The sequence below is a fragment of the Erythrolamprus reginae genome, chromosome 1 (assembly GCF_031021105.1).
Source record: "Erythrolamprus reginae isolate rEryReg1 chromosome 1, rEryReg1.hap1, whole genome shotgun sequence".
NCBI lineage: Eukaryota > Metazoa > Chordata > Lepidosauria > Squamata > Dipsadidae > Erythrolamprus > Erythrolamprus reginae.
This window is the reverse complement of record NC_091950.1, coordinates 94,430,444-94,444,036: the sequence shown is the minus strand read 5'-3', so window position 1 is coordinate 94,444,036 and position 13,593 is coordinate 94,430,444. Positions and strand designations below refer to the sequence as shown.

Sequence of the window (13,593 nt, the reverse complement as noted above, 5' to 3'; positions counted from 1 at the left end):
CACCCTACCTCTCGTTTGCTCTTACCTCCCAGAAACTGCCACTGGGAGCCTCTCCACCAGTATCATCCTCCGCTGACATCACTCGCGTTTCCTTGCAGCAAAAAATGTTTGCAAAGTTTGGTGTTCCTGGGGGAAAAAACCACGAAAGCAAGAAATTATAACATGGCAATTCAGCAAAAGGTTGGAATAACGAAGTCCCTAAATAGACTAGCCCTAATTTAACAATAGGGACATGGTAGTTCAGCGGCTAAGATGCGGAGCTTGTTGATCGAAAAGTCGGCAGTTCAGTGGTTCGAATCCCTAGCGCCGCATAACGGGGCGAGCACCTGTTACTTGTCCCAGCTTCTGCCAACCTAGCATTTTAAAAGCACATAAAAAATGCAAGTAGCAAAACAGGGACCATCTTTGGTGGGAAGGTAAACAGCATTCTGTGTGCCTTTGGTATTTAGTCATGTTGGCCACAGGACCTCATAGACGTCTTTGGATAGCACTGGCTCTTTGGTTTTGAAACGGAGATGAGCACCGCTCCCTAGAGTCAGCAATGACTAGCATATATATGCAAGGGGAACCTTTATCTTTTAATTTAACAATATAGACCAGTGCTTGCCAACCTTTTTTTGCCCATGCCCCATCTAAGCATCTCTAAAATCCTCATACCCTCCACTGTGACATAAGTCTTACTATTCAAAAAGTGAACTCCTACTCATGTGGAGGAAGCCTAAAAGGCCATTAATTTAGTTTAAACAAGGTTCCAATTGCCCCTATTAAAAGTCAAATTGCCCTCCTGTGGGGTGTGGGCCCCACGATGGGAACCACTGATAATAGACAAATTGCCCAAAAAACACAAATGAGACAGGGTCCTGTTTTTTCTAGAGAAGCTCCACTTACAAGTATTATCAACACCATCTGCCTAAGAAGAAGACATCTAATCAATGCCAAGAAGGCATTAAGTACCTATAGACCAGCGTTCCCAACAGTGAAAATATCTGAAATAATGCAGAATCAGCTTGAAACTCTTTTAAAACGTGGGGATGGGGGTATGAGTGTGCATTCACACGTTTCATTTCATTTATTTCATTTATTGGATTTATATGCTGTAGGAGAGGGGCAAATGATATTTTTTGCATAGGAGGAATGCACAGATGTTTAGAACAAGGGGGCACAATCTGAGGTTAGTTGGGGGAAAGATCAAAAGCAACGTGAGAAAATATTATTTTACTGAAAGAGTAGTAGATGCTTGGAACAAACTTCCAGCAGGCGTGGTTGGTAAATCCACAGTAACTGAATTTAAACATGCCTGGGATAAACATATATCCATCCTAAGATAAAATACAGGAAGTAGTATAAGGGCAGACTAGATGGAACATGAGGTCTTTTTCTGCCGTCAGACTTCTATGTTTCTATGTTTACATAGAATACATTTAACTCTTAACAGGTAACAGATATTTACTGGACCGTCTCCTGCCGTATACCTCCCAGAGACCAATAAGGGTTGGCCTTCTCTGGGTCCCGTCAACTAAGCAATGCAGGTTGGCAGGGCCGCGGGGGAGGGCCTTCTCTGTGGCTGCCCCGGCTCTATGGAACCAGCTCCACACACACACACCCCTGCTCCCACCCTGCTGGCCTCCCGAAAGGCTACGAAGACCTGGCTTTCCCGGCAAGCCTGAGGGCCATGAATTTTACATCTTTCATGGCCAAATCATATTGAATGATATGCATGTGTTGATTGGATTGTTTGAGTCGTGGGTTTTTTAACTGGGGTAATCATTTTCACATTTATACTTGACTTCTTTTTATTGTAAATTGTATTTTTTATATTGTAAGCCACCCTGAGTCCTTTGGGATTGGAAGAAGAAGTCGAATAAAATAGATAGATTAGATAGATAGATGGATGGATGGATCGATGGATCGATGGATCGATGGATCGATGGATCGATGGATGGATAGAGAGATAAACAAACAAACAAACAAACAAACAAACAAACAAACAAATAAATGAATAAGAGCAATCATTTAAAAGCTAAACCTGACACTAATCTTCCCTCACTGTTCTATCACCCTCATGCATCCATATATTCAACACAGGAATCCAGGGTTGTGCCATTCAGCTATTTAAATGTAGCAGTGCCTTGGGCTTTGGCATCACATAAAGGCCACTTCTGCTAGGACTACATCTCCCTAAATAGCAGATAAGTCTGGGAGCCATAATATAATATATAAAGACACTGTATTTCAGAAGGCTAATTTAAAAACCAAATGAAGGTTTGTACTGAACCCCACCATCTCCTTGACTATTCCCCTATCACTTAATATGCCACAGCTCATTAAAAGACTGGCATCCATGCTCAAATGCGGCTCACTGCCCCCTGGTACATTCCAATCTATAAAAAGTTCCCCCACACCCTTGAAAAATATACACTTGGCCTCAGGCGAGGCAGGATTCTCACAGAGATAGGAGGACCAAGGGTTTTCTTGTCCCTTCCACCCTCTGTAGCAATGTCTTCCATAACATGAAGTCTTCCTTCAGAAGGAGACTCCTAAACAGGTAATAAAGTTAAAGCCCATGTAAGCTTCCCTATCAGCCTTCTCCTATTGCATCAGAAGGAGTCTTAACAATGCACGACCCTTCTTTTAGCAGATGCTGTTGTTTACCTGGGCAGGTGACTAAGGAAGTTAAATTCATTTGATGAGCTAGGCAGAAGACTCAGACACGCCAGGTAACCTAAACGTTTTGCTTAAGAGCTTCATATCTCAGAAAGCAATATAGTGATCCCTTGTTTTTCATGGGGGATGTGTTCTAAGACCCCCTGTGAAACACGAATTTCCGCAAAGTAGAAGAAAGATATTTTTTTATGTATTTAACTAACATTTGGACTTTAAAACCCACCTTTTGCATTAAACAGTCATTCTATAACAGAGGTGGGCAATTAATTTTGCCATGGGACCGCATGAGAAATTGGGATGGTTTTAGAGGGCCAGACTAATATAATTAACTCAGTTCTACCCAATACTGTATATTATTGGGTAGAACTGAGTTAATTGTATTGTAATTATAAATTATAATTATATATTATATTAGGTATTATATTATATATTATATAATTATATAGTATATATTATATCTTGAACACCCGGTTCTTATCTAGAAAAGTTGGACCAAGCTCTGCGGGCCGGTCACAGACAGTGGGCGGGCCACATCCGGCCCTTGGGCCGCATCTTATTTATTTATTTATTTATTTATTGGATTTGTATGCCGGCCCTCTCCGGACACTCTTGCCCAGGTCTGTTCTATAATGTTTCTCAGCTGGAACTACATGTGATATCCTACCAGTTTCTTTAATAGAGTACAGTAGTACTGTAGAAGAATTTTATGAATTTTTAATGGATTTAAAATTTTCAATGGATTTAATGGATTTAAGCCTCCTTTGAAAACCCGTGAAGTAGCGAATCCACAAAAGATGAACCGTGAAGTAGCGAAGGATTATTGTATTCCCAAACTACCAACTACATACCAAATGCAGGATCAATGCCAAAGCGAGGAGGGAAACCTTGGGGATCTTCTTGATCAATGTGCTGGGAAAGAATAGCAGGGACACGACTTTACAGCCAATTCAAGTTGGTCTGTGTCAAATGCATCCTTCTGACTGTATTGGTGAGGCAGCTAAAACAACCCTGAGACCAGAAGGAGCCAAGACAAACTTGGCTTGTCAGTTAGCCAGGGTTGGGATTGTGCCACGTTCTTGCACCTGCCGCAAGTAATCCTCCTTACTTCCTCCTCTGGCATTTCTGGAAGCTAGGATCCAAGTATTATTATTTTACATCATATATGTATAATAATAGTATATGAGTGAAACAGCACAGCCATATGGATCTTTTATCACCTGTCCAGTTTCAGAAGCCGGGGGCAAATGAAAAAGGCCTCCAGCCATATATTTCAGGCAGGGGAAGGTTTATTTGAAAGATAGACATAGTACCTAAGGAATCAGGGCTTTTTAAAAAGGCAGTGGGCACAGAAACTGATCAGCGGTCAACTGTGGCTTAGGAAGAGTGCAGATGCAATTGTAAGCATTTTCTCGCATATTTATTTATTTATTTGATTGATTGATTGATTGATTGATTTTTATGCCACCCTTCTCCTTTGACTCAGGGTGGCTTACCACATGTTAGCAATAGCACTTTTTAACAGAGCCAGCCTATTGCCCCCACAATCCAGGTCCTCATTTTACCCACCTCGGAAGGATGGAAGGCTGAGTCAAACTTGAGCCAGTGGTGAGATTTGAACCGCTGACCTACAGATCTACAGTCAGTTTCAGTGGCCTGCAGTACAGCACTCTACCTGCTGCGCCACCCCGGCTCTTCAAGTGAAGTCTGAAGTCCAACCTGAGGAATAGTCCTCTGATCTAATGAAGCCTGCACAACTCAAAACCTATATGGAGTGCCACCAGTCAAGAGAGAATGCCAAGGACTGTATTGTCTCCAATCAAACAACTTTGCCGTATGTTTCTTGGTAGCCTTATACAAAAATGGCAGCTTCTTTAATGGAGTATGTAGATTTTATCATATAGAGCTGTGGGTGGTGGGTGGGGAGGAGAACTGTAGCCCTTTTACAGCTTGTGGACTTCAACTCCCAGAATTCCTGAGCCAGCATGTTCAACTAGCCCCCTTATATTTTGAACATTGTTGAAATCAATTCAGAGTAACGTATTTGGTCCACCCTTGTATTATTTTTGCAAAGTGAAGGAAAGATAAATACTGCATGGAGGTAATGAATGTTTCAGGGTTAAACATTACAGAAAACTATCATTGATTTAGGATTCAACCAAGTAAAGTAGCTATTTATGAAGCTGTAGAATCTCCCTACAGTTCTATGTTAGTTCATATGCAGGGGATATTCCTTTTCCAATACAATCAGGAATCCTGGTGATTTCTTTCACTTTTTAAGGCAGCGGTGTCAAATTCATACCATCACATCGTCGTCATGCGCTATATCGCAACTTCCCCCCCTTCGCTAAACCAGGGGTGGGCGTGGCCAGTGCATGACACATCCAGCCCACAGGCCGTGAGTTTGACACTTCTGTTTTAAAGAATTAAATTCAAAACAGTCAAACAAAGTAAACAAATGCCATGTGAATCTAAAAAGTGAAAAGTTTCTTGTTTTGGGAAAACACAGTTACAATGCCCTCCTGGTTGATGCTCCGTGGAAATGGGGGTGCCTTAAGATATACAGCATGAACAGTATGTTGGGGGTGCCTCAAGACAAACATGCTGTATGTTTAAACTCTAGCAACTATAACCTATGGTTATGACCTATAAAGCCCTTCATGGCATTGGACCAGAATATCTCCGGGACCGCCTTCTGCCGCACGAATCCCAGCGACCGGTTAGGTCCCACAGAGTTGGCCTTCTCCGGGTCCCGTCGACTAAACAATGCCATTTGGCGGGACCCAGGGGAAGAGCCTTCTCTGTGGCAGCCCCGGCCCTCTGGAACCAACTCCCCCTGGAGATCAGAATTGCCCCCACCCTCCTTGCCTTTCGTAAACTCCTCAAAACCCACCTCTGCCGTCAGGCATGGGGGAATTGAAATATCTTCCCCAGGCCTATATAATTTATGTATGGTGTGTTGTGTGCATGTTTTTTAAATTATGGGTTTTTAACGTCATATTATTAGATTTGTATTGTACATTGTTTCTATCACTGCTGTGAGCCGCCCCGAGTCTACGGAGAGGGGCAGCATACAAATTTAATAAATAAAAATAATAATAAACTAAAAGGACTAGAAATTTGCCTCGTGAGGGCATTCCTAAAACTATCCCTGAAAAGACAGATGGCTGCATAAGATTGCTCAGCTGTGTCTAGTTACATGCCAGAGGGGGCAATAAGATGACTTTCAACCCACAATCAAGGGACCAGATTGACTATCCCACATGGGGGCAGAGATGGAAATAGCTGAATATTTACGGGACAGTCACAATCTATTCAGAAAGAAGGATGAGTCAGAAGGCAGGTATAAAAAGAACAAGCATCCCAGCAATCCTTCCACGCCATGTTGTTTTCACGTGAGTCAGCAAATGGGATTTTTCTTTATTTCATAGGCTACTAAATGTAGTGAATATAACACGTTATTATAGGGGAATGCAAAGGATGAACATCTTATTAATCATAAATACATTATTTATTCTTTATGAATCAAACCATTTATAAGGAATAAATAATGTATTTGTGATTAATAAGATGTTCATTAACAAATAATGCATTAACAAATAATGCTGCTGCTTTCTTTCTTTCTTTTCTTTCTTTGATTGCGGACCTAGGGCGGCTTACAAGAATAAAAAACAGACAAGATAAAAGTAGAATACTGTACAATTAAAACATTAGAAAAAATAGATAAAACCCAATATAAAAAACCACTCAATCATCCCTCAGTCATACTAATGGCTGGAAGGAAGCTATCACTCATGGTCCCCAGGTCTGTGGCATAAATGTTTTTAACACCTTCTGGAAGGTAAGGAGAGTGGGGATGGTACGTGTCTCCAGGGAGGGAGTTGGTTCCAAAAGACCGGGGCTGCAACAGAGAAGGATCTCCCCCACGGGCCCGCCAGTCGGCATTGTTTGGTCGACAAACTTCAAAAGGATGATTCTAACTCCCTTTAGATTTAAATTTGGTGTAGAAGTATTTAAATTTTTGCCGAGGATTGGATTGCAGCAAACCTGTCCCTCCTGGAACTTATTCCCTCTCTTTCATGGACACGTTGCATCCTTTAATGCATTGGTGGGTTCCTCCTGATTTGCACCGGTTCGACCAAACCGGTAGCAAACCACTGGTGACATCGCAAAGTCATGGAACTGGTCCTGCTGTCAGTGCAAGTCCATGGGCACAGGCATCTTTTTTTAAAAAGAAAAATCAAGTTTTTTTTCCCTTTTCTGCGCATGCACAGAAGCTAGGTTTCCGGCACTCTGCATGTGCCACCATCTTGTTTTTGGCTTTTTTTTGGGGGGGGGGGGCTTTTTTGGATGTTTTGGCACTGCATATGCCCATAAGGCACAGAGGAAGCGAACCAGCAGCGAAGTATGTTAGAATCTACCCCTGCTTTAATGTGCTTAATGAACAGAATCCCTGAAAACATCCAAATGCCCTGAGAAAACTTCCTTGAATCAAGTTAAATAGCTATGTTGTTTATGCACCACACAGAGGTCAACCAGATGACTCTTGGCACTCAGCAATGTGCACCTCCCTTTTTATGGTCCTCACAAGAAAAATACTTAACATACCAAGGCCTCTAGAAATATAGCCTTGAACCTTCAGCTCTTGAAGGAGTTGGTTATTTACAGAGCTTTCTTGTGACTATCTAATAAATTGTCCTTTTGCTCCTTATTTGTGAGCAGCTATGGCTCTCTGCATGCAGAGTCCAGGAAGCTTAGTTAGTTATAGATTATCTGGCTCTATAGTAGTATTACTGGAAAGAGTATATCTTCTTGGATTCCTACCACCACCACCACTTCTGTTCAATTCACCACCCTGAGTCTCTCGAGAGTGGGTGGCATACAAATCTAAATAATAATAATAATAATGATGATGATGATGATGATGATGATGATGCTGTGGCACAGATGATCCACTGGAACTTGTGCCGGAACTACCATTTACCAGTGGCAAAGAACTGGTGGGATCATAAGCCTGAAAAAGTGGTTGAAAATGAGCAAGCAAAACTACTGTGGGACTTCCGACTTCAGACTGACCGAATTCTAAAGCATAACACACCAGACATTGTGATCGTGGAGAAAAAGAAACTATGGATCATCGACATCGCAATCCCAGGAGACAGCAGAATTGAGGAGAAGCAGCTAGAGAAATTAGTGAAATACGAAGATCTAAAAATCGAGCTGCAACGACTCTGGCATAAGCCCATGAAAGTGGTCCCAGTGATACTTGGCATGCTGGGCGCAGTACCAAAGGATCTCAGCGGACATTTGAAAACCAGCGGAATTGACAAAATCTCCATCTGTCAATTGCAAAAGGCCGCTTTACTAGGATCGGCAAACATAATTTGCCGCTACATCACGCAGTCCTAGGTGCTTGGGAAGTGCCCGACTGGTGATGAAATATGAAATCCAGCATAGTGATCTCGTTTGCTGTGTTGTACTGACATAATAATAATAATAATAATAATAATAATAATAATAATAACAACAACAACAACAACAACAACAACAACAATAATAATAAATAATTGTGTTTGATTCTCAGACAATGCCTGGACAAATCCTTGCAGTTTTCTAGGTAGGGTATTTCAGAAGTGGTTTGCCTTTGCCTGCTTCCTAGGGCTCAGGGAATATGACTGGACCAAGATCACTCAGCAGGCTTCGTGCCTAAGACAGGACTAGAATTCAAGATTTTCTAGTTTCAATCCTGATGTGTTAAACATTACACTAAACTGACTGTCTATAGATTTACTGAAAGTAGAACCCCTTCTTGGTACTGATACTCCAATGTCAAGGCACTTGATGAGTGTATTAGAAAAATGTAATATCCGAGGAATCCTTGACAGCATTTATTTATCTATTTATTAGTTTGTATGCCGCCCCTTTCTGTAGACTCTTAGCAATAGGGCTGGCAGTATTATTGACCCCAATTGTTAACCCACCAGTCCAAGGTAGTTGGTGACAGCTGTTATAAGAAGCATCACAATGATAAACTTTCTTCACATTCTGGGCAGATGTGAGAAAGCAATATCTGCGGCATACACATCTAATATATTATTATTATTATTATTATTATTATTATTATTATTATTATTATTATTATTATTATGCAATTAGGCAGAGAAAATAAAATGTTTTTATTAGCTGTAATAAAATCCATTCTTGGTGCATGGAAAGGTATGTGGACTGCCTTCTGCTGTACGAATCCCAGCGATCAGTTAGGTCCCACAGAATGGGTCTTCTCTGGGTCCCTTCAACTAAACAATGTCGCTTGGCAGGACCCAGGGGAAGAGCCTTCTCTGTGGCGGCCCCGGCCCTCTGGAACCAACTCCCCCCAGAGATTAGAATTGCCCCCACCCTCCTTGCCTTTCGTAAGCTGCTTAAAACCCACCTCTGTCGTCAGGCATGGGGGAATTGAGATACTCTTTCCCCCTAGGCCTTTACAATTTTATGCATGGTATGTCTGTATGTTTGGTTTTTATAATAATGGGTTTTTAACTGTTTTTAGTATTGGATTATTATTATACGCTGTTTTATTATTGCTGTTAGCCGCACCGAGTCTCGGGAGAGGAGCGGCATACAAATCCAATAAATAAATAAATAAAGGTGTCTTTGTTGTGTGGTCTGTGTGTTAAAATTAAGAGTCTAAACATATATATATATATATATGCATGCTGTTTTAGATACTGATTTTAAATTCTTCCAAACTGGGGTAGTTCAGCCTGACATATTTTTACCTATAAATGAAACATAACTTTAAACGGTTGTTATCAAATTTTCCTTTACACTCTGGATAATTCTTCATTCACTCTAAAATTTAGTAACTGCAATGCACGGTAATATAAATACTGACATACTTTATAATGAATAACGAATTCTAAGATGACAAACGTCTTCTTAACATGTTATCTATAGGCACCACTATGGGTGTGCTCCATCTTTTATGACTTCTTTAGTTACAAAAGACTCTCGGGAGACTACTAACTTCAATGTGAACAGATGTCATGGAAATTAGTGATAAATTTAATTATAGATACACATAGAAAAAGTGGGCATTTGGCTACTGTAGTGTGTTTGCATGAGTCTCTATTTGGAGGATGATTCAATTGGTCAAAAATGCACCTGAAGGTCAGTATATCATATTTTAGTTTTTGGAAACCTGCGTACTTTACATTTCGGAATTGCCCTGCTATTTTTATCTGTAATTAATAAGAGAATTTAACTTTGGGGTGGGAGACATAACATTCAATCTTTTCCAAATCAGCAAAGATTCATTTCCTAGCCTACAGATCCTAGGGAGGAATTAACTAGTTAAGAAAGAAGTCAGAAATCAGTATTTTCTAGCTTCTTCCTTGGAATTTATACCCTTCCAAACTGCCTAATCCAGTTTAAAACATGAGTAAAACATCTAACCACATAAGGGCATAATAATACGGTATTTCTATGGCAGAAAAATTGGTAAAAGGATAAGTCAGAGAACAGTCAACCAAACCATACAGCAGGATTTCAGGAAGTCAACTTGCATTCCATACTAATGATTTATAGGGATTAGTAAAATAATTGCATATTGACTCAGACTGGATATGTGTTTTTGAATTGGGAAGCTTATTTCTGTCAAAGCAACTACAGTGAACTTGTGGCCGTGTTAGCATGAACCTAGTTTTATAATTATAACTCTACTTAAGAACTTTTCTAGATAAGAGCCGGGGTGGCGCAGCAGGTAGAGTGCTGTACTCAGGCCACTGAAGCTGACTGTAGATCTGAAGGTCAGTGGTTCAAATCTCATCACCGGCTCAAGGTTGACTCAGCCTTCCATCCTCCCGAGGTGGGTAAAATGAGGACCCGGATTGTGGGGGCAATATGCTGGCTCTGTTAAAAAGTGCTATTGCTAACATGTTGTAAGCCGCCCTGAGTCTAAGGAGAAGGGCGGCATAAAAATTGAACAAATAAATAAATAAAACAAATAAATAAAACATGCTAGGATTTACCTGTATATCTCTTAACATTGTACTTCTTTAGCTATAATTTTATACATTCCCTCTTGATGTTAGATATATATTATTATTTTATTATTTTATTTATTTATTTATTGGATTTTTAATGCCTTTTTAATTCTTCTTCCTCCTCCTCCCAACCAAATTCCGAGCTTTTATTTCTTTCCTAATGGGTTTGCATGCATTATTTGCTTTTACATTGATTCCTATGGCGAAAATTGCTTCTACCGTACTTACAAACTTTTCTACTTAAGAATCTGGAACGAACGGTACGAATTAAGTTCTTAAGTAGAGGTACCACTGTACTTTATTAGCACATACTGTAGCATATTTAATTATCTGATTACAAGACATAATTTTATAACGTTTGGAAGAACCAGTTTGATATAATAGTTGAAGCAACAGACTAGAACCCTGAAGACAATGTTTCCTTTCATGCCTTACCCTTGAAAGCCAGCTGGGTGGCTTTAAGCTTGTCAATCTTTCTCAGCCCTGGGAGGGAAGCAATGGCAAACCACTTCTGAAAAACGTTGCCAAGAAAACTTCAGGGAAAGTTAGTGTTTTTCACATGAAAGTGTCACTTTCTAATTGCTTTGTGTCTGTCCTTAGGAAGTAAAAATAGTGAATGGTTCACCCCAATGCATTCTTGGTCTGCCTGGAAATTGGTCACCATGTGCCTGGGTGGGGAGGGGGAGGACAAAAATAAGTTGGGGAGGAATTTTCAACTTGGGAGGGAAGAGGGAGTGGTGTGCAACCACTTTTACTTGCTGATAAATATGTGTCATGGGATTGGTCAGAGCATGGTTTCACATTTCCAAGTGTGCTGCTGACTAGATGAAAAAGTTTGACTCTTCCCGATATCAGGAAACAGAAGAAAGGGCAAGTCACCCATCCCAATGAAGAATGAATCAGCAATATCTGCAGAAAGAGTGTCAAGGACTTATGATAAATTTAGGTGTAAGAACTGAAACTTGTCACCAATTAGGACTTGGAGAACTGAGTGCTATGTGCAACAATCAAGCTCAGTGCCACTTCATAGACATTCTCGTAGACACGTGTAGCCTTATATGTTATTAACAAATAAACAGGGGATCCTCAATTTATAGTCATTAACTGAATCATATACTCATTAAGCAGATTTACATCTTTGATGGCCAACTGTATGAATGGTGTGCATGTATATGATTGTGACTGTCCTTTTTATAATAACTTTTTTTCATGGGGTTTTAGTTTTAGATAATGTTTTAATCTTAGATAATGTTCGACTTCTTTCTCTCATTTTGTATCTATTTATATTGTATTTATATTTATTTATTTTTATATTTATTTATTTATATTTATTGTTGTAAGTTGCCCTGAGTCAAATAAATAAAATAAATAAATGAATAAATAAAGCAAAGATATTGACTGCATTGGGATAAAGTAAGTCTAGATGCCTTCCTGTTCTTCTCCCACTCTTTCTATGCCCCACTGTGGCACAACTCAACAGTCAAGGGTAAAAAAGATTGAATCCCAAAAGGAGCTGAATTAGGCAGTAAGCAAATTACAACAGTTGTAAATATGAACTAGTTGCCATGCATCCCAATTGCAATCAAGTGACTATGGCCACATAAGTGTGAATAAAGGTCATAAATCACTTTTCTTAAGGCTGTCACAACTTTGAACTGTCATTAAACAAGCAATTGTACTTCGAAGATTATCTGTATATTATTCATGAGTACAACTTTGACCCAGGCAAGATGGGCAGCTTTTTTGGAACAATTTTTCTGTTTTAAAAATGAACAGAATAATGCCAGGTAATCACACCCAAAGAAAGTTGAGTGAGGATACCTAATTTGATTGTTTGTGTGTGTGTGTAGGCTAAAGGTTGGCTGTTTTTCTGATATGTGACATTTAGAGATGAACTGGAGAGGGAGAAACTTTAGTGTGCAAAAGAGAGAAGATGCAATTACTCACTTGTAGTTTATACTACTCAGTTGCTATGATTATTTATTCATTCTTTCTTTCTTTCTTTGTTTGTTTGTTTGTTTATTTATTTATTTATTTATTTATTAGATTTGTATGCCGCCCCTTTCCGTAGACTCGGAGCAGCTCACAGCAATAATAAAAACAATGTACAACAAATCTAATATTTAAAAATATGTAAAAAACCCTTATTTAAAAAGCAAGACATACATAAACACAAACATACCATGCATAAACTATATAGGCCTGTGGGAGATGTCTCAATTCCCGCATGCCTGATGGCAGAGGTGGGTTTTAAAGAGTTCACGAAAGGCAAGGAGGGTGGGGGCAATCCTAATCTCCGGGGGGAGCTGGTTCCAGAGGGTCAGGGCTGCCACAGAGAAGGCTCTTCCCCTGGGTCTTCCCAGACGACATTGTATTTTCTAAAACCTGTAATTACACCATTCTGCTTTCCTCATGCCTCTACCAAAATTCTGTGTCAACTTCTGACTAGTGTACCTTAAGGTTACTTTAAAAAAGTGGACCATACCAAAGTAATGATCGAAACATTTAAATATATTAAAGGGTTAAATAAGGTCCAGGAGGGAAGTATTTTTAATAGGAAAGTGAACACAAGAACAAGGGGACACAATCTGAGGTTAGTTGGGGGAAAAGATCAAAAGCAACATGAGAAAATATTATTTTACTGAAAGAGTAGTAGATCCTTGGAACAAACTTCCAGCAGACGTGGTAGATAAATCCACAGTAACTGAATTTAAACATGCCTGGGATAAACATATATCCATCCTAAGATAAAATACAGAAAATAGTATAAGGGCAGACTAGATGGACCATGAGGTCTTTTTCTGCCGTCAGACTTCTATGTTTCTATGTTTCTAATTTAAAATACATTTTGGCCACTTCTTTCCAAACTCTTGAAGAGAGCAATTTCATC

At 39.8% G+C, this 13,593-nt stretch overlaps 1 protein-coding gene across 4 annotated transcripts in view; it reads right to left on the bottom strand.

Moving 5' to 3' along the window:
- Positions 1 to 13,593, bottom strand: part of PACSIN3 (protein kinase C and casein kinase substrate in neurons 3) — a 45,787-nt gene that overhangs the window by 16,598 nt on the left and 15,596 nt on the right. For all 4 annotated transcript variants that reach the window (XM_070759848.1, XM_070759868.1, XM_070759858.1 and 1 more), the window contains exon 2: positions 26 to 126. In XM_070759848.1, the coding sequence (XP_070615949.1) occupies positions 26 to 79 (54 nt within the window). In that variant the 5' untranslated portion in view covers positions 80 to 126. The remainder of the gene's footprint in view (positions 1 to 25; positions 127 to 13,593) is intronic.